Consider the following 26,256-nt stretch of genomic DNA (forward strand, 5'->3'; position numbering starts at 1 on the left):
AATTCTGCACAGGCCGCAAGGTGGAGGTTTCCACAAGTCAAGAGCCCAGGGGTAAAAAGTTACATCTTTTATACAGTAAAATTTAGATGAACCCACCTATCCAATACATTTTCTCTGTCTCTGACACGAGCATTTCCATGTTACAGAGAACACCACAAAGTGAATTCACTCCCCTCTGGATTTCCTGCACGTTAATTGTGATGCCATAAAGATGTTTCCACATGTAAGTTTTTATTTTCTCAATAACTTGTTAGAGTACTTCATTAAGGCATCATATTCCCAAAGAAAATACTCCAATTATTATAATAGTTCTCATTTTTGTAAGTGAGAGCAAAACAAAACTCAATATTATTATACATCTGCATGTCCCTGGGGGTTTCCATCGCTCTGCTCCTGATTCATGCCTGGGGGTGGTGAGAGGAGGAGGAGGAGGCAAATCAAGCGGGGGGTAATTTCCTAGGATACATTTGCATCTAAGAAACTTAACATTGTAGCTTGCTGCTTCTGGCATAATTAATGATCATTTCCTCGCCCTCAATGAACTCATTGAGCTGTGTCTGAGCACACCTCCCAGCAGTGACAGCAGCTATTATCTTTTAAAGGTCAATGTGCTGACATTTCCTGAAAGCAAAGCCCGGTGGCCTGGGCGGAAACGCGGAGCTGCTGGCGTGGCAGGGCAGGGCAGGGAGGGGAGGGGATCAGATAAAGGCTGGGCTGTGCAAGAGGAAATGACAAACATCTGGTTCTGATGTTCTGTGCAATGCTCTGGAGCCAGAGTGTGAGCTCTGCTGACAATGCGTGGGGCAGAGAGAACATTTAGAATGCGCTTTTAAAGGATATTTAAATCAGCTCTCACGCCTGAAACCCAGCATGAGAGCTGACTTTGGTTGCATTAAATCCAGGATTAGGTAACCCAGCTGAGAAAGTCATCTTTTGTCTCACCTGAAATAGGCTGTGCCAGCAGCGAGGGAGCAGCAGGATGAGCTGAGGGATGGAGCATCCTGTGAGGAAAGGCTGAGAGAACTGGGGTCCTGCAGCCTGGAAAAGAGAAATTTTGGGGTCCCAATGCCTGAAGGGGCAACAAGAGAGATGGAGAGAGACAGACAAGGGCCTGGAGTGACAGGACACAGGGAATGGCTCCCACTGGCAGAGGGCAGGGCTGGATGGGATTTTGGGAAGAAATTCCCCCCTGTGAGGGAGGGAGGCCCTGGCACAGGGTGCCCAGAGCAGCTGGGGCTGCCCCTGGATCCCTGGAGGTGTCCAAGGCCAGAGCTTGGAGCAGTCTGGGATAGGGGAAGGTGTCCCTGCCCGTGGCAGGGGATTGGAAATAAATGATCTTTAGAGTCCCTTCCAACCCAAACCACTCCAATTCTGTGATTCCCTGATCCTTCCCACAGCCATTAATATCCAACCTGGAATCCCCAGATAAAGCCCAGCGATTAAATTTGTCCTTTTTTAACTTTACAATTAAATGTTGCAGATTGTTAAATTAAAACCAAATGAATATTCCTGGGAAGAATCCTTCCCTCCCTCTGGCTCTGCTGCTGTGTAAAACCTTGGGGGATTACAGAGCTCGTTGTCACTTGTTATTTGGTGGCAGAAGGAAATGGGACATCTCTCAGTAATAGATTTAAATCTTTTAATGCTGCTTTGGCACAGTCCTGGAGGCTCAGTGAGGGCAAGGCTTTTATTAATAGAACCTCTTGAAATGCTGCTTTTCACCCACGGAGGAGCTGGCACAGTTCAGAGCCTCCTTCCAAAGCCTCAGCGTGGTTTCAGTCCTGCATGCTGCAGGAAAAGTCATCTCCAGTCACATGCTGGGGACATGATTCATCCAGATCTGCCCAAGGGAAGGCAGGAGTGGCAAGTGCAGCTGCCAGCACTGTCACCAGATCTCAGCTCTGTCAGGCCCACGGTGCTCCCTGGAACATCTGTGTTTGGGAGGATTTCTTGTTAGCACATCCTTAACAGAGAAAATGGGAAAATGTTGGGTTTTGCTTGGTTTGGGGCAGCTTTTACCCCATTGCAGTGACTGCATGGGGAGTTCTCATGTTTAATGTGATATTATTAACAAAAATCTGTGTATAACTGGTACTGCAAGGGTGACACTGAGTTGTCAGAGTTTAGATGTCACAGAACTTCTTACAAACCAAGCTGTACTGATATTTTTAAGGTGTCTTGAAGCAGTCCCTTGCATGAGAAATGTGAGGAATGTGCCATTGCAAGCTCCAGTGTTGTATTCACAAGGCTTTTCTATTTTTTCTGTCACTTTGACAAAAATGGCAAGCTATTATTGGGGAAAAATGACATTTTTTGTTAAGTCATGTGTACAAGTTCAGAGCATATCTAAAGCTTGTCAAGGAGCAGAAGCATTTCTGAAAAACGTTGACCTGATTTTGAATTAAAATATGGTGTCAGGGCAAATCCAGAAGTTGGGCTGTGTGCAGGATCTGCTCTTACTCCTGAGGCTGCCAGGACTGTGCATTCACATGACAATTACACACCATTTTTTCTCATTTTTACCCACTTCTTGTATCTCATTTCCTCCAAAAATAGATCCTTCCTGCAGAAATTAGCAGATTGCATCCAACCCTTTGTAGGGGTAGATTTGATTTGTGCTCTGTGTTTATTTTCAGCACTTTTGTCTGTTCCTCTTTTTGGCAAAGCCCTGCCTGGTTCTTGGCCCTGGGTGCTCTTACATAAACTCTCCTGAAGCCTTGCTCAGGTCTGCACTGCTGGGTTTTCTTTTAATGTGATCTGGTTAAAAGCTTTCAGTTCTTGCAATCTGTGATTATTATTTTATATATTTATATATTCTACTCACAGCCTAGAGAAAATAATAGTGGCATCTAGGAGCTCGCTGGAAGTGGATTTTAAAATAATAAATATTTTTTGAATTAAATATTTTTATAATTCTTACTATATTATATATTATATATTATATATCATATATTATATATTATATATTATATATCATATATTATATATTATATATTATATGATACATGATATATGATATATTATATTTTTATTTATATTATTTTATATATAAAAGATATATTTACATTATATATATATAATATATGCTATATAAAAATATTTCTATTATATAAACATTATCAATATTTAATATATAATTAACTATTTTATTGATAATAATAAAAATAATAAATATTTTAAAATAATACATATTTTCACTAAGGGGTTTGGTAGAATAGAACTGATAGAGTGTGGATTTGGGTTTGGTGTTAGGGGGAAATTCTTTACTCATAGGTGGGCACAGGGTGCCCAGGGATCCCTGGGCACGGATCCCTGGCAGTGCCCAGGCCAGGACAGGGCCTGGAGCCGCCTGGGGCAGTGGGAGGTGTCCCTGCCATGGCAGGGGTGGCACTGGAGGCTCCACAGAGGGACAATCCACGGCCTCCCTGGGCAGCTCCAGTGCTCTGCACCCTGCATGGAGAGCAGCTCTTCCTCATGCTGAGCTGGAACTTCTTGTTTTCATTTATGGCCATTGCTCTTCATGCTGTCACTGGGCACCACCAGAAAGAGCCTGGCACCGTCCTCCTGGCAGCGCTTGGAGGAGCTGGCATGGATGGATGAGATCCCCTCTCAGTGTCCTGTGCTGCACACAGCTCCCACAGCCTCGGCTCCCACCGCTGCCACCCTCGGCTCCCATCGGTGCCACCCTCGGTGCCCCCGCGTGTCCCGGCCCCGCTCGGGGCATTTCCGCGCCCCCTCGGCCCCGCCGTGTCCTCTGCTCCCATTGGTCGCTCCCGCTCGCCGTCGGGGCGCAGCAGCCAATAGGCGCGCGGCGTGGCTGCGCGGTAGCCAATGGCGTGCGGCGCGGCGGCAGGGCCCGCCCTCCGAGCGGCGGCCCGGCGGGGTCGTTGCGGGGCGGGGGTGACGCGGTGCTGGAGCGGCGGGAGCGGCCATGAAGGTGAGGCGGGGGGGGGCCGTGAAGGTGAGGGGCGCGGCCGGCTGGGACAGCGCCTCTGCCTTGGCCAGCAAGGGAGGGAGAAAGGAGGAGGGGGCGAAACGGGGAGGGTAACGGGGCCGGGAGCCCGGCGGGATGTCCGGGCCGGGCCGCCCCTCCCGGCTCGCCTCAGGCCGCGGCCGCCGTCCCGGCGCGCTGTGAGGGGAGCCCGGGCTGAGGCCGAGCCGAGGGGCCCGCGCTGAGTCAGCGGCCGGGCAGGGCCGGGCCGGGCCCGTGAGGGGCTCAGCGGCGGCTCCCGTAGCCCCGGTCCCTCCCTGAGGCGCCGCGTCCCGCCCGGGGCTCTTGAGCCGTCCCGGAAAAGCTTTGCTTCGTCCAAAGGTGGATGCACAGAGGAAGTTTCAGTTTAAATGATTACAAATAAATCCCTCCCATCGCTCTCGTGTTGTTCTGCGGCTTGGGTAGCACACCCGGGTTGTACAGGTGTGTCAGGAGCAGCAGGTGAATCCCTGCCAGGTAACAACACCCTTAAAACTGAAAACGCAGCAGAGAAGTTGAACGCAGGATTTTGCTCCTTTGAGATGCACATAAGGTATGGGGAGGGACGATACCGATGGCAGCTTGTCCATGAAGTGGAGACTGAAGGTTTTGGTGCAGAAATTGGGAATGTTTTGATCAATTCTCAAGGGAGGGATTATTTGTTTTAGCGTGTTTAATTTGTGTGTTGTGTTGGTGCTTTTCAGCACGGTGCCATTTCTTCTGCAGAGCAATATGGAGAGTCTAGACACCGTAATTCAATTATCAGTTAATGACCTGAGGGCGCAGAAGGAATCCACAGGTGACGTGGGTTAAGGAGAAAATGTATGCCCACGTAGCCCTGCCTTTCACCTTGAGTGGGTGGTTGGCAGCAAGATAAAGAGATTTTCTGTTTGATATCAACAACTTCAGTGTGTCCAAAACGAGTAACAAAAAGTTCCTAAAAATGTATATGTTTGGTGCTGACAGTGATGTCTGAACAGTTGTTACAGGCTCTGGAATGAAATAAGACCAAGAAGCAGGTGTGAAACTCAGGCCAGGGTTGTGGGATCAGATGTCTCATGTCCTTTTGGTCATTGTGTGTCCTGCTGCTGCTGCTGTGACCCCGGGAGTTGTGGAAAATGGAAGTTGAATTTTGACAGATCCGTTTGGTTCATTATTTTATTTTTCTGTTATTTATATGTGGCTGCTTTAAAATGTTTTAGATACTAATTAGCTCCTCAGTTTTGAAGAAGAGGTGATGAGTGAGAGGAATGATTGTGTTACAGCTTTCCCCTAAGATGAGAGGAGGTATTTTTCAGAAGTTCCAAGTTTTAAACTCAGAGCTCTGCTGGACTGTCATTGGTTTTCAGGAAGTATTTCTGGAAAGTTAATTCCTCTTGCCTAATAAACCAGGATAATTAGTTTTTGTCCAGGGAAAATTAATATTAATGCATTTCCACAGTGCTTATAATGGAGAAGTATAAAAGAAGCTTTGCTTTGGGGCTGGGGTGAGCATTTTGAGCTCCCTGGAGTCAGGGAAGGGCTGGGGAGCTCTCTTGGGGTGCCCAGGGCACCGAGGGCTCTTCCTGCACCAGTGTGAGTTCTACTCTTGAAATACCCACAGTGATGAGTGGGTTTAACATTTCATTAGAATGTATATTTGGTGTTGTAACTGAAGCTCCTGTTCTTACCTTCTGTGCTCTGTGGTTGGAAAGGAGACATTCTGGCCCATCCCCATTGTTCTGGCGTGAAGTTCCCACAATTGTGAGAGGATTGTGTTCAGTTCAGGGCAAATGGGCAACTTCACCTCGAAATTAGTGTAGGAATCTAGAAATGTCATCTAGAAATTACACCGGGAATTAAAGCACCACGTTACAGAGCTGAAGCGTGTGTGTTCTGGTTGGTTGGGGTTTTACAGCAAGATTTAAAAGTCTCAAAAGCAATTATTTGAAAAGGAGAACAGCTGTTAAAGAAAAAAGTATGAAAAAATAATTGTATATAAAGGAAGTTGTACCCCTCAGTTTCCTTTCAGTGATTCTGTTTGCCCCTCGTGTTTTTTCCAGCAGGTCTCAGGGAGCCACCTGACAGTGATTAAACTTGTGACCTGCCCAGCTTGGAGTCCAAATTCCACCTTTTAGTAGAATATGAGCTTTTGATAGGGAATCAAGTGCCTCGGGCTTCCAGGGATAAAAAGCAGCACTTTGTTTACGTGTTCAGAATTTCCACTGTTTTATGTGACTCAAAACTGAAATACAATCAGTAGAAAATAAGTTTAGTTAGATTTATTTTAACTTTTGTTAGACATTCAGTAAGGCAACAAAACGAGGTTCAGGGAGATCTTGAAAAATGTTTCCTTGTCAGTGAAACCAGACTGTAATTATCTTCAAGTTTGCAAGACAGGAATGTTATTTGAGAGAGAGTTTTGTTGTGAGTCACGCAGAGCTGGGTGAGCTCTGGAGCAGATCCTGCAGGGACACTTGTGCATTAATCATGAGAAGTTTTCTGCTGTTTGTGCCTGTCCCCTCACCTGCCATGGGCTGTCAGCCACTTCTTCTTGCTCTGCTGTTGCATCACTGCTCAAATGCTGCCTCTGTCTGTGGGGATTCTCCAGCAGGGGAGTGTGAGTGTGAGCTCCCTGTGCTGCCAGGGCAAACCTGTCCCAGTGTGAGCTATTTATCCTGCACAGACAAACCTGTCCCAGTGTGAGCTATTTATCCTGCACAGACAAACCTGTCCCAGTGTGAGCTCCCTGTGCTGCACAGACAAACCTGTCCAGTGTGAGCTCCCTGTCCTGCCAGGGCAAACCTGTCCCAGTGTGAGCTCCCTGTCCTGCACAGACAAACCTGTCCCAGTGTGAGCTCCCTGTCCTGCACAGACAAACCTGTCCAGTGTGAGCTCCCTGTGCTGCACAGACAAACCTGTCCCCCTGTGAGCTCCCTGTCCTGCCAGGGCAAACCTGTCCCCCTGTGAGCTCCCTGTGCTGCACAGACAAACCTGTCCCCCTGTGAGCTCCCTGTGCTGCCAGGGCAAACCTGTCCAGTGTGAGCTCCCTGTGCTGCACAGACAAACCTGTCCCCCTGTGAGCTCCCTGTCCTGCCAGGGCAAACCTGTCCCACTCTGGATTTCAGCTGTTGTGGAGCTGCTCTGGCCCACCCTGACCGTGCTGGGATCCCTGGCTCCGGGATTGGCACCCCGTGCTCTGGGGTGGTGACAGATGAGTGAAGCAGCTCCTCACAGCAGCTCCCATCTGATGGGGCTCCACATCCTGACCCTCTGTGCTGCTCTGTGCTGTTTGCAGGCGGGAGCTACTTCCATGTGGGCTTCCTGCTGCGGGCTGCTGAATGAAGTCATGGGCACGGGGGCAGTGCGTGGCCAGCAGGCTGGCTTTGGGGGAGGTGCTGGTCCCTTCAGGTTCACACCAAGCACGGGCTTCTCAGCTTATCCAGCTCCTGCTGCAGCCAGCACCAACATCGTCTGCAAGGCCTGTGGACTTTCCTTCTCAGTTTTCAGGAAAAAAGTGAGTATGTTTCCTATTGCACTGGATTTTTACACTTCTGAACTCATCTGTGGCATACTGGGAGATGAGTGTTTTTCTCAGAAACCTGGGGCACATACAGGCCTCAGGGAGGGAGGAATGCCTTATTCTGAGATCACAAAAAACTATTGTCAACCAGGATTAGGAGTTAGTAAGTCTGATGTTCATTAGTCAGCAACACGTTGGATCTGGGCTGGCCTGGAAATTAATGGGCTCTGATTTGTAAGATAAATGTGTTACCTTCAGAATCTTGAACAAAAAGCAAATTAAGTTTTGAAGGTGGCTCCAAACAGTGCTTGAGTACTGGAGTGAACAAACTGGGTGATGAAAAGTTAAAAACTCACAGTACAGTATTAGAGTTTTTCTGGAAGTTCTCATGCAGTTCTGGGTGTTTCCTGACCAGCTTTAGTTCTGCTCAAGGCTGTTGTGCTCCAGCAGCCTCTTCCTTCTTTGGGAGGCAGGTTGGTGGGTTAATGCAGATAAATAAAACTGGGATTATTTTATTATTTCTGTGTATCACAGCTGTCCAGGATTGCTATTTTGCCCCCTCAGTGACCGAATCCTCTGCAGCTCTTTCAGATGAAGCCTCTGCCCTCAGTTTGTGTTGTTTTCCCTTTATGTGTCCTGTTCACATGGCAAGGCTTCATTGAATGAAGTGTTGTGTGGGGAGGTTTCTGAAGCCAATATTAATTTGTAATCCTGAAAACCTTGAGGAGTTTGGGTTTGCTCACAGCAGCTGGAATCTGACAGCCGTGCCTATTCCACCTTTTGTGTATTGTGAGTCCTTTGAACAGAGCTCTCTTCAGAAGTGACATCTGGGCTTTGGGAGTGTTTCCCTCCCATGTGATTCATCACATGTGAGGTGACTTTGACTTCTTGCAATCACTTGAGGAAGCAGGAGGTTCTCTAAAGTTTGGGGTTTTCCTGGTGTTTTACACACACGAAAGGAGCAGTGACAGTATATTCAGAAGTACTTTAACAGACCATAAAATTAGTTTTCGTTTTGTTTGTTGTCTAAACTACAACTTGAGTACTTTATTACTCAAGTAAAACCTCACTAAAACCTCAAATCAGCTTCAGTACTGCCAGAAGAGCGAGGGACTCCCTTGGAACACTTGCAGAACTGACAGGGCAGTTGTCTGTGTTTAAATCTTTAAAGTTCTGTCTGTCACAACTGCCAGTGGAAGAGCTGATAGGAAATTCTGTAGCCTGGAGAAGGAGAGAGCAGGGCCTGGGTTTGTTTCCTGTGAGCCAGAGCTGAATGGTTCCCTCCTTTCCCCTCAGCACGTGTGCTGTGACTGCAAAAAGGATTTTTGCTCAGTTTGTTCAGTCCTACAAGAGAATCTCAGGAGATGTTCCACCTGTCACCTGCTGCAAGAAACGGCCTTCCAGCGGCCTCAGCTGATGAGACTGAAAGTGAAGGATCTGCGGCAGTACCTGCTCCTCAGGAACATCCCCACGGACACCTGCAGGGAGAAGGAGGACCTGGTGGAGCTGGTGCTGTGCCACCACGGGCTGGGGACAGAGCAGGACATGGACGCTGGCAGCCTGCGCTCGGCGCGCTCCCAGAGCTCGGCCTTCTTCAGCCACCCCTTCTCCGGCTCCGTGGCCAGCCCAGGAGAGCTGCCCAGCAGGAGGGGCAGCACGGGGAGTGCAGCACCGGCACGGGTACAGTGCTTAACGTGGTTCATGCTTTGCTTTAGTTTAGATATTGTCTTTAATAGTTATGTGTCCATTGAAAATAAACCACCAATTGGTACAGTTTGGAGGGACAGGAAAAATGCCTTTTGTACCCTGCATCTGAAAGCTGGAGATAATTAGCAAAGGTTCCTGGTTCATGTCAGAAGTGACTTAAACCTGGAATGATTAGTAGCAGCTGGAACTTCAAAATGTCATTTCATTGTCACCTGAGATCACCTTGGAAGGAAGGAAAGTGTTTTATAAGGGAATAACATTGGTTTTTATCCTGATGAGTTTCATTTTGTACACAGGGACAAACTGAAACATCTGTAAATAATGAAGAAGAAGAAAGTGCAGAAGAGCAGGTGAGATATCCAAAGAATGGATTTTTGGCATGTGACACCATAAAGTGTTTTTATCTCTGCCAACATTCGGCCTCACGCTCTGGTTGTTCCAGAGTTTGCTGTGTCTAGCAGTGAATGTCTGCACACGCTGGCTTCAGAAAGAACGGAGCTTTAGCCGAGCTGCTGCAGCTTCGGGTGCTCAGAAGTAGCCAGGGCAGTTAAAGCCTCACTCGTGCTGTGTTTCAGACCCCGGGGCTGGGCAGGAAGAGAGCCAGGGCCTCCCTGTCTGACATCTCCAGCCTGGAGGACATCGAAGGGATGAGCGTGCGGCAGCTGAAGGAAATCCTCGCCTGCAACTTTGTCAACTACTCAGGATGCTGTGAAAAATGGGAGCTTGTGGAAAAAGTGAGCAGACTGTACAGAGAGAATGAGGAGAACCACAAGACACGTAGGTTTATCTTTATGTCTTCTTTCTTAGGACTGCTGAGTTTGTGGTTTCTGGTTTGGTTCTGCCAGTGGAAGAACTTGGTTCTGACCTCTGTCTGCTCTGCTGGAACTCCTGGAAAATGTGTTTTAACAATGCAGGGTGCCCCTAGAGAGTAGCTGAGCAGGGCTGTAGTGATTAAACAAAGCTTTCCAGGATTGTGCTGGTTTTTGAGACTTTCCTCCAAAGCTTGGAGAGCTCAGCTTTCACAGTGCGGCTGAAATTGCTCAACTGAGAACTGGTTCCTCAGAGAACTGGAACTTGGCACCTCCCTGTGCTTTGCTGGGTTTCACAGGGCTTTAGCCAGAGCTGCTCTGTAGCTGTGCAGGTCAGGTCAGGTCTGGTACTGCAGAATTAAAATCTACAGTGACAAAAGTCCAAGGGCTTTGCTCTCAGTCCACATTTTCATAAGGTGGTTCTGTGGCTGCTGCTCTGCCCTCTGTTCCACGCAGCAGTTGGAGTCTTTCACTTGTGTAATTTGTCCTCAGACCAATTCTTGCTCACACAAAACTTGGGAAAAAACCTGTAAACTTAAGGTTTATTTTTTTTGCCATGATCTGATGGAATGTTCAGTTGTTGATGGGGATGGTGACTACATGCAATGAAACTTGACAGGTTTTATTCACTTCTGCCACCTTTATGGCCTACTTAAGGCTTCTGCTTCTTAGTGTGCTTTATTATTGTTGTGTTTAATCTTCTGAGGAAAGTGTTCTGCCAGGCAGTGAGCTCTGACACAGAAAAGCAACATGCTCTGAATTTTAATCCAGCACATTATTGTGCAGTCATTACATTCTGAATTGAGAACAGTTTCTTGAGTTTAAAGAATGAAGCCAAATATTGGATGTTCACTTGAGGGGCTTTCTAGTTCTGATTTCTTTGCTTCTTTGTGAAGGAAAACAAATTAATTCATACTGGGGGTTAAAAAAGTTGATGTGAGGGGACGGAGCATGGCTGGGCTGGAGCTGCCCTGGCTGTGCAGGGCCCAGAGCCGTGACCTCCCTCTGTGTTGTTTGCAGAGGGGGAGAGGATGCAGCTGAACGAGGACGACGACAGCCTGTGCCGGATCTGCATGGACGCCGTGATCGACTGCGTGCTGCTGGAGTGCGGCCACATGGTCACCTGCACCAAGTGCGGCAAGAGGATGAGCGAGTGCCCCATCTGCCGGCAGTACGTCGTGCGGGCCGTGCACGTCTTCAAATCCTAACGCAGCCCTCCCCGTGCCCCGGGCAGGGCTCCTGTGGGCAGGGCTCCTGTGGGCAGGGCTGAGCGCTGCGCCCTGGGCGCTGCAGCTTTCTCGTGTTGGTTAAACTCGGCCTTTTCAACATCCTCATGTAGAAGTTGGTGAAAGGTTTTCCAAGCAGCTCCTGCAGCGCAGGGCTGGGCAGGCCCAGGTGCTGCCCCACTGACCTTACAGCCCCACAGATTGTTGGAGTCAAACTGTTTACAGCAGTTCTTGCTCTCTTCTGAAGAATCTCACCTGTCCTTATGCATTCAGCACTCGGCAAGTGGTCAGCAAACACCTCTGCTTGAGCCTGTTAGCCTGTGGTGTTGTCTAGTGCATTAGAAGCAATGAATATATCAGTTGATTATTCAGCTTTTCCCTAACGATAGAATGTATCTGTTCGAGGGCCCGGCTGCCCGCTGGCTCGGACACAGCTTAGGAAGCACTGCCATGAACTGTTCCCGCACTGAAGCCCTTAAGCAATCTTGCTTTGTGCTGATTGCTCCCTCTGAATGTCTGTCATGACACGTGTGCTGTCTTGGCTGTTCTCTGTCAGTGTACAAAGCACTCCGTCACTCTGCAGGGCTCAGGGGCCGCGCTGGGCTCTGCCTGGTGGCCTCCAAAAACCAGTAACTGAGTGGTTTTTAGTTTAGGAATAAACTATTTTTGTAAGAAAGGTTACTCTGGTAAACCATGTTAGCGTGGTCCTTAATCCGCTCATGCCTGTTGTAACTATGAACCTGTGATGATTGTACTCCATGTGCCGACAGCCTGATGTTACTGTGAATCCTGCCCAGGGGCGCCAGCTCTGTGCTGCTACCGTGGAATGTACAGCGTTCCTGACCTTAACTGGGGAGGGGAGGCAGGAGCAGGGTCAGCTTTTGTTTCAATTCTCTGTTCATGGACTTTCACCCAAAGCCAAGTCACCCAAACCAGCATCCCAGTATTGCTGCCAGCCCTGGGCCCGGGGTCAGGCTGAGCTTTGTGCCATGAGCTGGGGCCCAGCTCCTCTCAGAGCAGGAGCTGTGGGATGGCTGTGAGCAGTGACCTGGGGGAGGGAGCAGCAAGAGGAGGAGCCTTGGACCAAGCATGGCCACAACTGGGATTGGTGGAACTCACTGTAAAAAAGAGGTGAGGAAGGACCGTGTGTGTCCAGTTACTCTTTAAGCAGAGTTGGTTAAATGTACAGTTTCTTCTTTGATTTCCCATGTGGCAGCAAAGTTCCAGAGCCAAGGCTGTGCTGGCTGAGGGTGCAGGACCTGAGAACTGGACCTGTGCTGCACTGGCAGCTGCTCTTATTTTTGTGAATCCTTAAGCTGGTTTGGAAGAGAGAAAGCAGCTCCTCCTCACACAAAACACAGCTCCAAGCTCTACTGGGTATTTTTCAGAAGGGAGCAAACCTCTCAATGGCTTTATTTTTTAGAAGTAACTTTTTAAAGGTACTTAATTCCTGGAGTCTGTCCAGAGGGGAGGCTAATGAAGACAGACATGCCCTCAGTGTTATTTCCATGCTGCTCATTAGCACTCGGACTCAATAAAGATGGGTGATGGGCTCTCTCAGCCTCTGTCTCTTTTCTTACGCAGCCCTGGCAGTGCTGGGGTTCCTCAGCTCCAGTGTTCGTGGTCTCAGGCTGTCAGGGCTACATCCCTGTTACATCCCTGGATGTAACAATGCCCTGGAAAACCCTCGGAGCCCCCTGCAGCCCCCCCTGCCCCCACAGAAATGCACAGAGCCAGCGCCTGTTTTTGTACAATTGTTTATACAAATTCAACAAAGGTAAAACTGCATCAGGAAGGTCTACGAAAACAACACCGTACAACAATGGCACTTATGAATGCAGAATTTTACAATCAGGAAATAACCATGTTATAAACCTTAAATGAGAACTCAACTCACACTTCAAAGAAAGAGAGACTACGTTTGACCATTTATTCTACTGCTGGACTCACTGTATAAATTAATTTTATATTGAGTACAAGAGCTCATGCTACAGAGTGAAACCCTCCTATGTGCAAAAGCTGAAATTGGAATTTTTTTAAAATTTTGAGAAAAAGGTGATTTCTATACAGATAAAAGTGTTTTACTTCAACTATAATTTACACCTTATTTCCACAACATGCTTATGTCACTTCTGAAGTATACAAAGCAGGATATAAACTTCCATTAAAACATGCTTTAAGTTGAAAGTATGAACCTACTTTTCCTGACCTGGGCACGTTTGGAGATAGATACTGCCTACGAAGTATAGGTTAAGTTCTCGCCTACCATAAGTAAAGATAAAAATTGGCAATCAAAACCGAAACACTGGTAATGCATTCAAACATTGCATAAATAATTTTTAAACAATTTTTGTACAAAAATAGTTCTGCATAATGTAAGATGTAACAAAACAAAACGTGTTAAGAAGGCAGAAATGCAGTGCGTGGTCCACTTAAATGACACCAACTTTTTTTTTTCTTGTTTTAAGAAATGAAAAGCAGAAATCAAATTTACACTACCAAGCACATGCTGTGGTACTTTAAATAACAGTATTTCTTGGAGCTCAGTCTTCTTCCAGGTGTGAACAATTATCATCGGTAACAGTCGCCTTATGAATTTGCATAAGAGCCAGTGCAGGTCATCCCAGGTGGACTGAATTAGTGGCACAAGTTGAAATTCTTAACATGGGTAGTTTCACGTTGTTCTCTCCTCAACAAGAGTTGTAAAATCCAATCGCGGCATTTTCTGATATTCCAAGTTCCCAACTGAAAATAAAATCCCTACGTGTTCTTAGTCCCTTCCCCCCCGCCCCAGTATTTACACGAGTCCTTTAACTAACTCAGTTTTTGCAGAAGTTTTTCTTCCACCTGCCCGAACTGGACGCTCACGGACATCTCTGCTATGAACTGCTCACAGCCCTCCTTCGTCACCTGCTTGCAGTACCTCAGGTCGATCTGGCAGATGTTCCCACAACGTTTGAAGTAAGACAGGCACTGGTCAGTGACCTTATTGCAGTCTGGGGAGAGCAGAGGGCAGCAATTCAGCACTGATTTTTTCCTGCAGCACGAGCAATCCCCACCAGCTCCATCCCCATCCCCCAGCTGTTGTGTAACCCAAGGGATCACGCCAGGCAGCCCAGATGTGCAGAAAATCCCCGGGAGGATGAGTGTGGATACAGCAGCTCCTGGCAGCACAGGGAGGCAGCAGCTGCTGCCGGGGAGCCCCAGCAGGAGCGGGGCAGGGCTGGCTCGCTCCCCCCACAGCTCCGGGCCCTGCTTCCCTCCCCACAGCCCTTACCTGATAAATTAATTTCCGTTAACGAGTCCCGCGTGGTGGTTCCGACGGCGGTCAGCAGGTTAATAGACTGATCTGTCACGTGGTTACAGTAACTGAGATTGAGTTTGGAGAGCAGGGGCATGTGCCTGATGATGAGCCGCAGCGACGCGTCCGTGATGTCCAGCCCGGCCAGGCGCAGCTCCACGATGTTCCGTAGCTTGCTCCGGTTGTCGATCTGACCTGCGGGGCACAGGCAATGGTCACTGCCCGAGCCCCAGCCCTGCTGCCAACACCTGCAGCCTCCGGGAATGCACCGTGACACGCAACACTGCTGCTGCCCTGGGTCCATTGCAGACGCTTTTGCCTGTCTGGAGCTTTGGAGGGAACATCAGCAGGAACACTTGTCTATTTTTGGAACAGGCATGTGGACAAAGCCACCTCCTGATTTCAAAACAAAAGGGATGAAAGTAACTGCAGGGGCCCAGCGGAATTACAAGTCGGGAATAAGCAGTAGGCTGTGCAGTGCATGCCAGAAAGCAGATCTGATTTGCTCAAAATTTCACCTGAGCTGAAATCCGGGCGAATGTGGCATGACCCACAGAACTGCTCCTTCCCTGAATTGGAAGAAAGTGTTTCCACACTCTCTAAAGTACACCCGTGGCAGCCTGAAGAGAAGAAAGTCAGACAGAAAACCAGCACAGTGGCTCAGTGATGGTTCAGCAGCCACAGAACATCCCTGGCACCCGGGGCTCCAGCCAGGAGTGCTGCCGGTCACTGCCTCGAACTGCCCAGGGCAGCACGGCCCCAGCCCCGCCGTGGGGGCTCCTGCCCGTTTGCTCCAAGGGGTCCCAGCACAGAGCAGGCCCCGGGGCTGGCACGGGGCTCCAGCTCCTCCCGCCCTTACCTGGCCGGTTGTCCGTGGGCGGGGACAGGAGGTCTCTCATTTGTGCGTCTTTCAGTCCTTCCGCCCACTGCACGTCCAGGGTTCGCAGCAAGGGACAGCTGGAGCTACAAAGTGCCGACACTGCAATCCATGAGCACCCTGATAACAGCAGGTCCCGCAGACCTGCAGACACAGAACAGGTTGGAGCACTGGCACCTGCCCAGCACATCCCAGTGACCTCCACTGCCCCTCCACTGCCCAGCTCTCCATCTGTCCCCCCACTTGGAACTCCACTCCTTCCCCCAGCCCCCTCAGCCCTTTCACAGCAGCATTCATTACTTGCTTTACAAAAATTATTTTAACTGACCCATGTCAAGTACTTAGAAAAAAATATTTTTGGCTCATTTTAACCCACTGATGCTTCATTACTGCACATCTCCAGCCCTCCTAATAGAGTCTACTCCTCTTCTGGTCGCCAGTCCCTGGAGACTTTCCCCAGAGGTTGCAGTTTAGACACAGACTGGTTTGTTAGACAAAGTGCTTTGTGATTTGGTGATGAAAACACATCACTTACCTGGCAGTCTGTTGATAAGCCAACTCAGCTGCTTTTTAGATATATTTGTCCAGCTAAGATCAAGGGTTACAGGCTGTCTCCTAATAATGCCACTAAGCATAAGTGGAGTGATGGATTTACAATGGTTTAAATCTATTTTGGTCCATAATCTTTTGTCACAGCACCTACCCAAAAAGAAAAAAAGCCAACAGCACTTAATTTGGCACTTGTTTGGATTTTGGTAAGGCTTTAAAAGGTGTCATTAAACAGTAGGAAAAACTACAGCATTTAACTGAAAATTGCAAAAATAAGGCCAAGTATTCACAATCCCACACGATGTTACATAAGTTTCAAGTTTCTCCATCAAATATATCCCTGCAATAAAGCATGGGAACTATTTCCACAGAATTACAAGTGTCAACAACTTTGGATCCCATTTTAAGTCATCCCAGCACTTACTAAAATCCGTTTTATAGCCTGAAGACAAGTCACCACTTTTTCCTTATGTTTTGACTATGAAGTCTGATTTAAATAATATCCCCATTTCCTCTGTGTCTTCCTTACTTAAAACGAGTAGATTTGGGAAAACAGATCCTCCCTCTCCTGTTGTGTGTTTGTGTTTTCCCTATCCATGTGGATTATGCATCTTTTTGCTCTTTATGGGTTTCTAAGGGCAACAACACCAAGTCCTGATGAGTGTGCAGGAGTCTGCATTTTCTTCCTATTTTTTTTTATTAGCAAATTTTGTATTTAAGTCGAAAATACATTTGGAAGGTTTCAGTGACACCAAGCAGCCCACGGAGAAGACTCCACACACATCACCTCACACTGAATTATCAGCCGCTCTACTCTGTGTGCTGTTAGCAGGCTGTGCTGGAAAGGAGCCCGTTCCAGTCTGTCTGTCCTTGTGCACAGCAGGAACGTGGGACGGAGTCAGCAGAGCCACCAGGCTGCTCTGAGGGGTCACTGGAACCTGTGAATCTGCACTAAAGCTGCTGCTGCTGCTGCTGTGCAGCCTCAGCTGTGTCAGGGCCACGCAGTGCCCGAGCACAAGGGACACGCTGTGAGCAAACAGCCCCAACAAAGGGTTCCTGCACAACGGGCTCTGCTGGCACAGCCACAGAACAGGAACAGGCTGGCTCTCCACGCACCCTCCCCAGGGAGACAATCAGCACAGCCCCTGTGAGGAGCACACGGTGGGATCCTCACTATCTCAGTGGGTAGTTAATAACTGAACTGCACAAATGCTGGCAGTCAGGAAGTCCTGGGGCACAATGACACCGAGACTGAGCCAGGCTGGCTGTTCCAGCAGCAGGAACGCTGCGGTGTCTGACTCCAGCACAGGCTGCTCTGGAGCCTGGCAGGCTGACGCCGAGTCTGACACACACAGCTCCACCAGAAACGCTGGGATCTGCTGTTTCTGAGAAAGCAATGTGAGACCACTGCCACTTCTGCTGGCCACCCCTTCTGCCCGGGCTCCCCAGAGCTCCAAGACAGCCCTCAGCCCTCCCCGGGCGACACCGGTGCCGCCACCACCCGCTGGTGCCCATCCCACCACACCTCGCGTCCCGCCCTCCTTACCATCTGTTCCAGGTCTTGCAAACTCTCATACAGATGCACAAGTCTCTATGACTGAGGTAGCTAAAGACAGCCATCCAGACTTCCCTCTGCATCACGTGGGCTGCCCCGTCATCCAGGGGCAGCGAGTCCGGAGGGGGGCTGATGGGAGGAGGCCGGATGACGTGCCGCTCCATCTGGATGCACTTGGGGGGCGACAGCGAGGGCGGGGGCCGGGCGATGCCCCGGGGGGCGCTGCGCAGGCTGGGCATGAGCTGGTGGTGCCTCAGCTCCCGGGGAGTCCCGTTCAACCCTTTGCTGAACCTGTGCAGTCTCTCGCTGTTGTTCAACGCACGCTTGGGCTCCTCGTTCTCGCTCTCCGGTTCAGATTTGATGGGTTGGTGGTTCTCATTGGCAAGGCTGTTCTCGGTTTTTTGGATCTCCTGGTTAAGCTCTTTGCTGAGCTCCTTGCTCAGTTCCTTATTGGGAAGCCGCCTTTTCCTCCTCATCTTGAACTTCTTCTTGTCCCTGGGCTCGGCGCCCTCCGTGCTGGGCCCTGCCGTGGGCGAGCTGGAGCGGGACTGGTCGCTGTCCTTGGACCTGGGGGGCGCCTCGGGCAGCTCGTCCTCGGGCTCCTGCTTGAGGCGCCGCAGGGGTTTGATCATGGCCGTCCGCTCATCCGGGGCCTTCCACGATCGCCGCTGCAGGGAGAGACCGGGGCTGCCTGTGGGAGCTCGGCAGCGCTTCCAGCAGCGCTGCCATGTGGATGCTCCACACAGGAGCCCTGCCCGGGCCGGGCCCCCTGCCAGCCCCGAGCCCCACCCAGCCCAGCCCCGTCCCAGCACGGCCAAAGGTGTCGGGTTCAAGAGGCAGCCGGGATGAGCAGCTCAGCCATTGGCTCACTGGACTCCAGGAGTGACAACTGCCCTGATTCACCTGCAGATTCCTGCTCCCTCCAGGGCCTCGCCCATCTCCAGTGGATCACTTACACACAGAAGATCAGCAGCACACCAGGGACAGCTTTGTCCCCAGCAGGCCACAAGAACCCAGGCTTGGGCCACATCCACTGGGCACCCACATCAAACACTGCCCAAGTGCCCTCAGGCCATTCCCAGAACCTCTGGGATCACAGCTGCCATCCCAGCTCTGGACACCCCGAGCCTCCTTCAGACACTTTAGATTCTCCTGATGCCCAACCAAACCCCGGCCACCCCCTCCAATCCCTGCACAACAGGGAATGTGACAGGACCTTCCTCCTGCCCCAGCTCCTGCTCCCAGCAAACTGCTCTGCACCCTTCCCCTCTCATCCACCCCTCTGATTCACCAGGCTGTGTGAGAGACACAAACTGAGGCCCGGGAGGGCTTCAAGCCCACTCCGATCACCACATGCAAGAAAGAAGTCAGCAGCTGTGAAAATGAAACAGCTCCAGTAAGGAGATCTGGACTGGCAAGGAGGGAACTGCTGTGAGCACACTTGTTGTGTCACAGGGCTCCTGCTTTCGCTTTCCCAGTAAACAAACTGGATCAAGGCAGTGGCTGTGTTCCCGAGTTTCGTGCCACAGTGCATGGTGGAGAAAGCTGATCACCCTGCCTTTAAATTACCATATTAGAAAGGCAGAAGTCCCAGTAAGTTAATGACAGGTTAGAATAAAACATTGCTGCACCAGGCCAGTGCAGCTCCCAGCACCCCTGTGAATTTTGCACCCCTGTGAATCCCCAATACTGTGAATTTGGCTCTCTCTCCACCAGAGCAGCCCAATCCCTGCATTTGCCATCCTGCAGCATTCCCACTGTCCAACCTTGCAGGACTGACTGACTCCCACCCTGGGAGCTTCACAGGCAGCACCAGTCCAGGCACTGATTCTGACTTTACAGCCATCAGCCACCTGAACCACGAGACACAGAAAACTGGAGCCTTCATTTCTGCTTCTGCAAATCAGCACTTCTGCAGATCCCAAGTACCACATTCTGGAATATACATGAAAATTCAGTGTCCCTGCCTGGCCTGAGAGTCCTGACTGTCACATTCAGGGCCAAGTTGTCCCCACAAGTGCTGGGAGCAGCTCCTGCTCTGTGCAGGCACCCCAAGGTGTCCTTTCCAGAGGCTTCCCAGGGTGGCACAGCCCCAAACCAGCCCCAAACAGCTGCCAGGCGCCACCACGTGGAGAGACCTGAAAAGGTTCCCATGAAAAATTCATTTTCACCTTGTTCCTACTCTGAGCACCTTGTAAAGACTTTTCAGTTAAAGTGGGATTTCCAGTATCTTGAATAAAACAAGAGCCATCGCCCAGTGTTTCTGGCCTCTGAACATCAACGTGAGTGTCCCTGTTCAAGCCACTGTCCTGTCACACCAGCAGCTTTTACCAGAACAATAAAATCTGCCAGTTCCTCTGGGGATGAGCTCCAAGCCAGGAGAGCAGAGCAGCAGCCCCAGGCCCTGTCCCTTACCCGCTTCCTCATCGTGGGTTCCTGGGACTTCTCGAATTTCCGTTTCCTCCACAGATGCACCTCGTCAGACTTTCTCCTCAGGATGGAGTCAACCGGAGCCTTCTTGGAATGTTCCTCTGACTTCCTCCTGGGGGTCTCCTCACAGTCCCCTTTCCGTTTGGCAGCATCTGGCACCTCCTTGTTGTCTCTGTTGATTTTCTGCTCCTTCAGCAGCGAGCCCGGGAGATTTGACGCGTATTTAAATCCTGGTCCGCGCTTTTGCTTGTACGCCAGAAAGACACAACACACAAACCCAACTTTATACCTTATACATCTCCCAGCTCTTCACACTGCCACCAGCACTCCAACACTGCTGGGTTGGCCACTTTTTAACTCAAAATTATTAGTAAGGAGTTAGAAGTTTTAATTTTCCTGAGGTTATTTTTCTAACTACACACTTGCAAGTGTCTGTCTCGGTCTGCAAAGAAAAGTGTTTCACTAATTCCAACAGACACTCCAGGTTTTGCATAATTGCTTGTGAATTTTTAATTTCAGGAATTTTCATTGTCAAAATTAACATGCAGCAGTGCACAGAACTAACCTAAATATTGCCCAGGTGCTGGGTGAAGTGTTGGTACAAGTATACAAAAATTACTGAAGAACAGAGAGCTGTGAGCTTGTCTCCTTCAACTCACAGAATCATCGTGGAATGAACCACATAACCCAGGAATGGTTTGGGTTGGTGGGGACCCTAAAGATCACCTCATTCATTAAGAACAAAACCTGAATTAATTAACAAAACCTGAATTAACAAAATAAAAAGCTGGTATTGGGCTAAAGTCTATCTATCAGCCAGAGGGAATGCTTAAGATTTTGTATCTCATTCCAGCACCTCTTCTTCCCATTAAACTCACTTTTCCAGTTTTCCCTGCGTGGTTGCACTTTGGACACTCCCAGCAGTTCGGCAGCTCATCGTTCACCACACCATCCGATTCCTTCACCTGGGGAGACACAACACTCACAGCTGAGCCGAGCAGGAGGGTGAGGATCATCCCACGGCCACTGACAGCTCCTGCAGCCCTCCCAGGGAGCAGAGGCACATCCTGCTGGTGCTGAGCCAGCCCTGGGCGCTGCAGAGCCGCCCCTCGATGGTGTGGGAGGGAGGGACGCTGGCCAAACACAGCCGGCAAAGGGCTCAGCTCTGGGCCCTCCACAGGGTCAGGGACAATCCCAATCCACACACTCTGCTCTTGGAGCAGCAACAGAGAACTCCCCGAGAGCCCAAGCAAAGCCCCACACCCAGGGCTGTGGCTGCACCCTCTCCAAATGCCCCCCAGCCCTCGGGGCTGCAGAGCCCACCCTGGGTCCCCCAGAGCACAGCCTGGGCTCTCCCATCCGTGTTCTCCTTTGCATTAACCCCATTTAGCAGCACTGCACCCTGCACTGTAATCAAGTGTTCCTTAAAATCCTTTTCTCTCAGGATCAGAACGAGCAGTGCCAGGCTGCAGCCCTCCAGCCCACGGGGATGGTGCTGCCAAGGCAGCTCAGAACAGGCACATTCACTCAGATGGACACCAGAGCATTTCCAGCTTTCTCACACCCCAGATCCTCAGCCAGGCCAAGGGAGAGGCCGATGACTTCATCACTACCTCCAACACTGACATTCTGCTGTCTGAAACAAACTTATGTTCAGGGCTGTTACACTCCAGCAAAGCACAATCCTGCCCTACACAGCTGGAATGCTCCTCTCGTCTGGATTTTCACACAGCAGCTTTCCAAACAGGGAACAGACATTTCAGAAAGACATTTCTGTGAATGAAAAGCAGAGCTAAGATACACCCTCCACACACACACACACACTCACTGATGGCACATTCCCACTTAAGGGTTTCATTACATACTCAGAAATAAACAACTTGGAAAAAAAAGAAAAATATTGATTTATTACTATTGTAGACAACAAAAACCTGCTGCTGTCCAGACTAACAGCTGGGCACTGGCAGCACCAGTGTGGCTGCAGGAGGCAGGAACAAGCACGGGCAGGGATCTGCAGATTTTTCATGTTTCTCAAACATTTCCTCCTCTCCTCCCAGCGCAGGGAAAGCGAACTGGCTGTGCAGGAGCAAGCCCTTGGTTTAGGAACTGCTTCCTCCAGTCCCTGAGCCAGACAGCAGCCATTCTAGTTTCACCATCCAGTGAGAGTGATGACATGTCAGTCTCTCAGCAAGACTGGAGTTAATAAATAAGTAAATGAAGTGGGCAGAATTTAAATACTGGTTTTATCACAACTGTGTGCCTTTGAACCTTCTTTCCCATGGTAGGTGTAAGATACTCCAGGAGTTGTTGTATACATCTCTGCCTCAGGGGAACAATTCCTGGCCCAAGCCCAAGTTGGGAACAAGTTATTTCCCGCACTGAATACAGAACAAGTGCTGCTGAAGGGAGAGCATTACAGCTCTGTCCCTTCTGTGAAGTTTAAGGAACTGAACAGATGTGAGGAACTGTAAGCAAACTAATTAGACACACACAAACCTGCCACTGAATCTGTCCCAAGCCTTTCAGGCTGGGTGGGAGCCAGTTCTGAGTGTTTGCTGCAAACAGCAGGTGGGTGTCTGAGCCCAGCGTGAGGCGTCACTGAAACCCATCCTGCAGCACCAGGGCAGCAGCTCCGGCCCGAGCACCACAGCCCCTGCTGGGGACTCCTCCTGTAGGGACCCCAGGATGCTGATCATGAATTCAGGCAGTGCCCAGGCTGACACAGGCACTGGGACACACCTGGGCTGTGCTGGGAAAGGTCTCTGTATCCCTGCTGCTCTCACAAGGCACCCAAATATTCACTTCCACTGTTACCAGCACATTCAGCTGAGATGGAAAAGAACAGGCTCCTAGTGGAGAAAGGAACCCCCTCTCCCTAAGGAAACAGCATCAGATGCTGCACTCAGACATGCTAGCCAGCAGTGCCAGCAATTTGAGATGAAGCAAGAAAAATTCACCACTCTTGGTTCAAGTCAAGCCCTGTGGAACAATGCAGAGCATGTTCATCCCAAAATCTCATGAGCTCCCTGTGGAAGCAGCGCTGCGCTTGCGAAACTCTCACCAAGATCATTTTCATAAGAAACCCGTTCAGCAAAACAAGCTTTTGTGTTGGTGTGGTATTTTCAAGGAAAGGAGGATGTCAGGAAGCTCCTGTGACATTGTGAGGACGTGGAACACCCTGCTGTCCCAGCTCTGCGGGCGCTCTGGCACCCAGGGCCCCCTCAAGGCTCACCTGAGCCACCCTCAATGGACTCCTCAGAGCTCCTCTGGCACTGCTGCTTCATGGAGAAAAACCCCCAGAGCATGAACAGCCTCATCAGGGAGCTGGAAGAAGATGGAATTCAAACCACAACCAACCTGCCCTGGAGAATAAATCACCCCCTGCACCAAACCACACAAGCTGTGGGAGCTGCATCTTGGAGGGAACTCACTCCACAGGGGAATGAGCCAGGAAAGGACAACTGCCCCGATCCAGCTGATCCCAGTCTCCCCCAGCAGCACGTGTGCCAGACCCTCAGCTGGAGATGAGCAGCAGCTCCCATGGTGCTGCTCCCCAGTGGGACAGGAAGGCAGCTGCCCTGGGGCTGGGGCTGCACCAAAGGCTATTTATGGGCTCCATCCTCAGGGCTCAAGGGCTGCAGCAACATGTAAACATGCCCAGAGATTTCTGCCTTGCAGGAAATCATGGAACCTGGGAATAAAGAGCAAGGAAGGATCTAAGGAAGAGGCTCCATTTTCCTTTTGCTGTTCTCCTGAGCAGTCTCATCTCACCTTCCAAGATGATTCTGAAATTCTACCAGTGCTCTTTTGCCTTAGGAAATAAACAGCACCAGTTACCCACCATTTCAGCTCAGCAGAAGCACTGAGAAATCCAAACCAAAGGCACACAAGGCACACAGTAAATCTCCCAGTGCTTAATTGTCAGGAACAGCCAAAGCAATGCTGTTCCTGGTTACCAAAAGCACACTCAGAGCACCATGCGTGTGTGAGACAGCAACAGCCCCTGCCTGACTTCACAGAGCTGACCCACATCCTGTGCTAGTCCCAAACGCAGAATGGGGAGAGGAAGTCGTACCTGAGCTGCCACCAGACAACAACTGTCCTCTCACTGAGCCCTGAGGTGCCACTGACACTGCAAGGGCAGAGATGGGGTGCACAGGGCCCTTCCAGCAAGGGCTGGAACAGCAAAGCAAAATTAAGGTACCTCTGAAAATGAGCAGCTCCTTCCTCTGCTTCATCAGCCCCCAAAGTTTTGTTTTAAGCAGAGCCAAACAAGCAAAGCTCCTTTTCAGAGCCCATCTGTGGCAGGAACTGAGCACCAGCTCCATGAATCAGGGAGGAGGCTCAGCTCTGGTTTGCCAGCTCCCCACACTCTGCTCTAATGAATGACAGCACAGAGCTGGGAGCAGCAGAGCTCAGGAGAAATGAAAGGCCAGGGAGCTGCACAGAACACACACACCTCTGCTCCCAGACAGCCCAGGAGGGCCCCAACGCTGCTTTTGGGGCACCCTGTGTCACAACACATTTGCTTGGGCAAATCACTTTAACCATAAACAAATCAGCAACAGGAAATGGCTGATCAGCTGAAAGAAACCAGCTCTGGAGCAAGGCAGCTTCTCAAGGCTAATGCAGGAAGAGATGCCCAAAATGACACTTCTGTCACCAGCAAAGCATCCAGCTGCTCACAGGACTCAGCCAGCCAAGGTGAGCACTCCTGCAGGCTGCCCCTGGCCCAGGCTGCTCTCCAGAGCTCACTCCTGCTCCAACAGTCGCCCCCAACACCTTCAGAGCCAGCTGCCCCCTAAGGCACATCTGTGCCTGCACCTACACGAGAGCCAATTGTTCATCTGTACTTTGTGGGGCTCAGGATTTGGGAATACCTCGCCCTGAAGTACAGACAGATTGCTCTGCCTACGTCCCAACTCAAACACCTCACCTCCTTAAACAAGGGGCAAAAAGGAAGAAACAAACCCACAAGATCTAAACACACTCCAGAGCCAGGGTCCCAGGGAATGCTGTTACATCAAGGGCCTGCCTGCTGGTCAGGGCTGTGAGTGCCACAGAGCTCACCCTGCTCCTCACACCAACTCTCTGCTCCCTTACTCACTGTCCAAAAATGAAAAGCTAAAACATCCCCAACTTCTGTGCACCACTTTTACATTAAGGTGATAACTAATTCAGCTTTTGTTTCCAACATGTATCACATCCTTGTACTCACCTTAAGGCATCCTGGGTGTATGATTTCATTACAAATGGAGCATTCCATTAGCATGAGATTAAACTTGCTCTCCTCCTCTTCCACAGTGTCCTCTTTCCCAGCTTCTCCACACACCAGACACACAGCAGTGTGAGGCAGCACCGGCTGTTCAGGGATCAGAAAGAGCTCATCAAGATATGGCAGACATGGAAACACAGAGCTCAATGTGCATTTACAGTATCCATAATTTATTATGGATAAACTATTGTGCAAACTCACATGAAGGCAAAAAAAAAAAAAAATTGTAACAAATGAGGGCTGGGTACCAGACCAAGCTCCACAGGACACGTTTCACCCTGTAGCAACACAGGCTCAGGGAGCATTACTGGGATGGATGAAAATGCATTTTTGGTGGGTTCCTTCAATCTGTGAGCTGACACAGACATTGGCATGCAAGTCACTTCACCAGTGTACAGTGGGAGGGGAAAGAATCACCCCAGACCAGCACTATTCACATCCATTAGGTTCCACAATCCGAGGAGCAATTTGGCAGCTCCCGTATTTTACAGGCAGGGCAGACAGATGTTATGGGACCTGATCCAGGTCTCACAGCAAGCCCACAACAGAACCAAGAACAGCCCTTTCCTGACTGGCAGTCCATTATCCAGGGCCCTACTCCCAGCCTGAGCACTGCAAAAAGCTCTGCTCACTCAGGAAGAGGATTCTCTCCTGCAAGTGTCACAAGTGAGATCACACAGATTTTTTTCTTCCTTTGAGGCAGAAAGGGAACTGCAGCATCTCACATACCTGTCACCCATGTCAAAGCACAGAATGCCACTCTAATTAAAAAGCCACCTTTTTGCTAATTATTAACAAAATTCTGGTCTGCAGCAATAAGGTATAAACCCCATTACAAAGAAGAAAAGGAAGGACCTGAGCTGCCCACAAAGGGAAGTGCCACTGACTGGGCTGCCAGTCCTTAACTGCACACAGCAGAAGCAGAGATGGGGCTTTCCCAGCAAGGATCTCTTGTGGATGGAGTGGATCAATCCCTAAGGGAATTCCTGCACACCAACCCCAATTTCAGCATCACCAGTGCATCCTTCAGCAAGGCTCAGGCAGGGGAAGCCCGG

At 49.9% G+C, this 26,256-nt stretch overlaps 2 protein-coding genes across 15 annotated transcripts in view; one reads left to right on the forward strand and one right to left on the reverse strand.

The window, feature by feature from the left end:
• The first annotated feature begins 158 nt into the window (after window positions 1–158).
• On the forward strand, window positions 159–13,217 carry RNF34 (ring finger protein 34). Of its 2 annotated transcripts, none has more exons than XM_074554706.1 (6): window positions 159–223; window positions 7,248–7,466; window positions 8,769–9,152; window positions 9,476–9,529; window positions 9,755–9,956; window positions 11,009–13,217. In XM_074554706.1, the coding sequence occupies exons 1-6, from the start codon at window positions 212–214 to the stop codon at window positions 11,194–11,196; spliced, it is 1,059 nt and encodes a 352-aa protein (XP_074410807.1). In that variant the 5' UTR covers window positions 159–211; the 3' UTR covers window positions 11,197–13,217. The 2 variants fall into 2 exon arrangements, with proteins under 2 accessions (XP_074410807.1, XP_074410808.1); XM_074554707.1 differs by lacking the exon at window positions 159–223 and adding an exon at window positions 3,791–3,937.
• The window catches only part of KDM2B (lysine demethylase 2B), a 110,600-nt gene continuing 96,236 nt past the window's right edge, over window positions 11,893–26,256 (reverse strand). For 10 of the 13 annotated variants that reach the window (XM_074554693.1, XM_074554691.1, XM_074554689.1 and 7 more), the window contains 8 exons: window positions 25,145–25,288; window positions 20,804–20,891; window positions 19,912–20,180; window positions 17,488–18,164; window positions 15,928–16,091; window positions 15,375–15,536; window positions 14,492–14,710; window positions 11,893–14,210 (listed from right to left, as the gene is read on the reverse strand). In XM_074554693.1, the coding sequence (XP_074410794.1) occupies window positions 14,029–14,210; window positions 14,492–14,710; window positions 15,375–15,536; window positions 15,928–16,091; window positions 17,488–18,164; window positions 19,912–20,180; window positions 20,804–20,891; window positions 25,145–25,288 (1,905 nt within the window). In that variant the 3' untranslated portion in view covers window positions 11,893–14,028. The remainder of the gene's footprint in view (window positions 14,211–14,491; window positions 14,711–15,374; window positions 15,537–15,927; window positions 16,092–17,487; window positions 18,165–19,911; window positions 20,181–20,803; window positions 20,892–25,144; window positions 25,289–26,256) is intronic. The other 3 variants (XM_074554692.1, XM_074554690.1, XM_074554701.1) reach the window with 1 other exon arrangement.

Source organism: Zonotrichia albicollis, chromosome 18 (assembly GCF_047830755.1).
Source record: "Zonotrichia albicollis isolate bZonAlb1 chromosome 18, bZonAlb1.hap1, whole genome shotgun sequence".
Lineage (NCBI taxonomy): Eukaryota > Metazoa > Chordata > Aves > Passeriformes > Passerellidae > Zonotrichia > Zonotrichia albicollis.

Bases quoted from the DNA above. Each gene is read 5' to 3' on its own strand.
- RNF34 (XM_074554706.1), top strand. The intron at 9,153-9,475 runs GTACAGTGCTTA...TTTTGTACACAG, and splicing joins GGAGTGCAGCACCGGCACGG to GGACAAACTGAAACATCTGT. The intron at 9,530-9,754 runs GTGAGATATCCA...GCTGTGTTTCAG, and splicing joins AAGAAAGTGCAGAAGAGCAG to ACCCCGGGGCTGGGCAGGAA.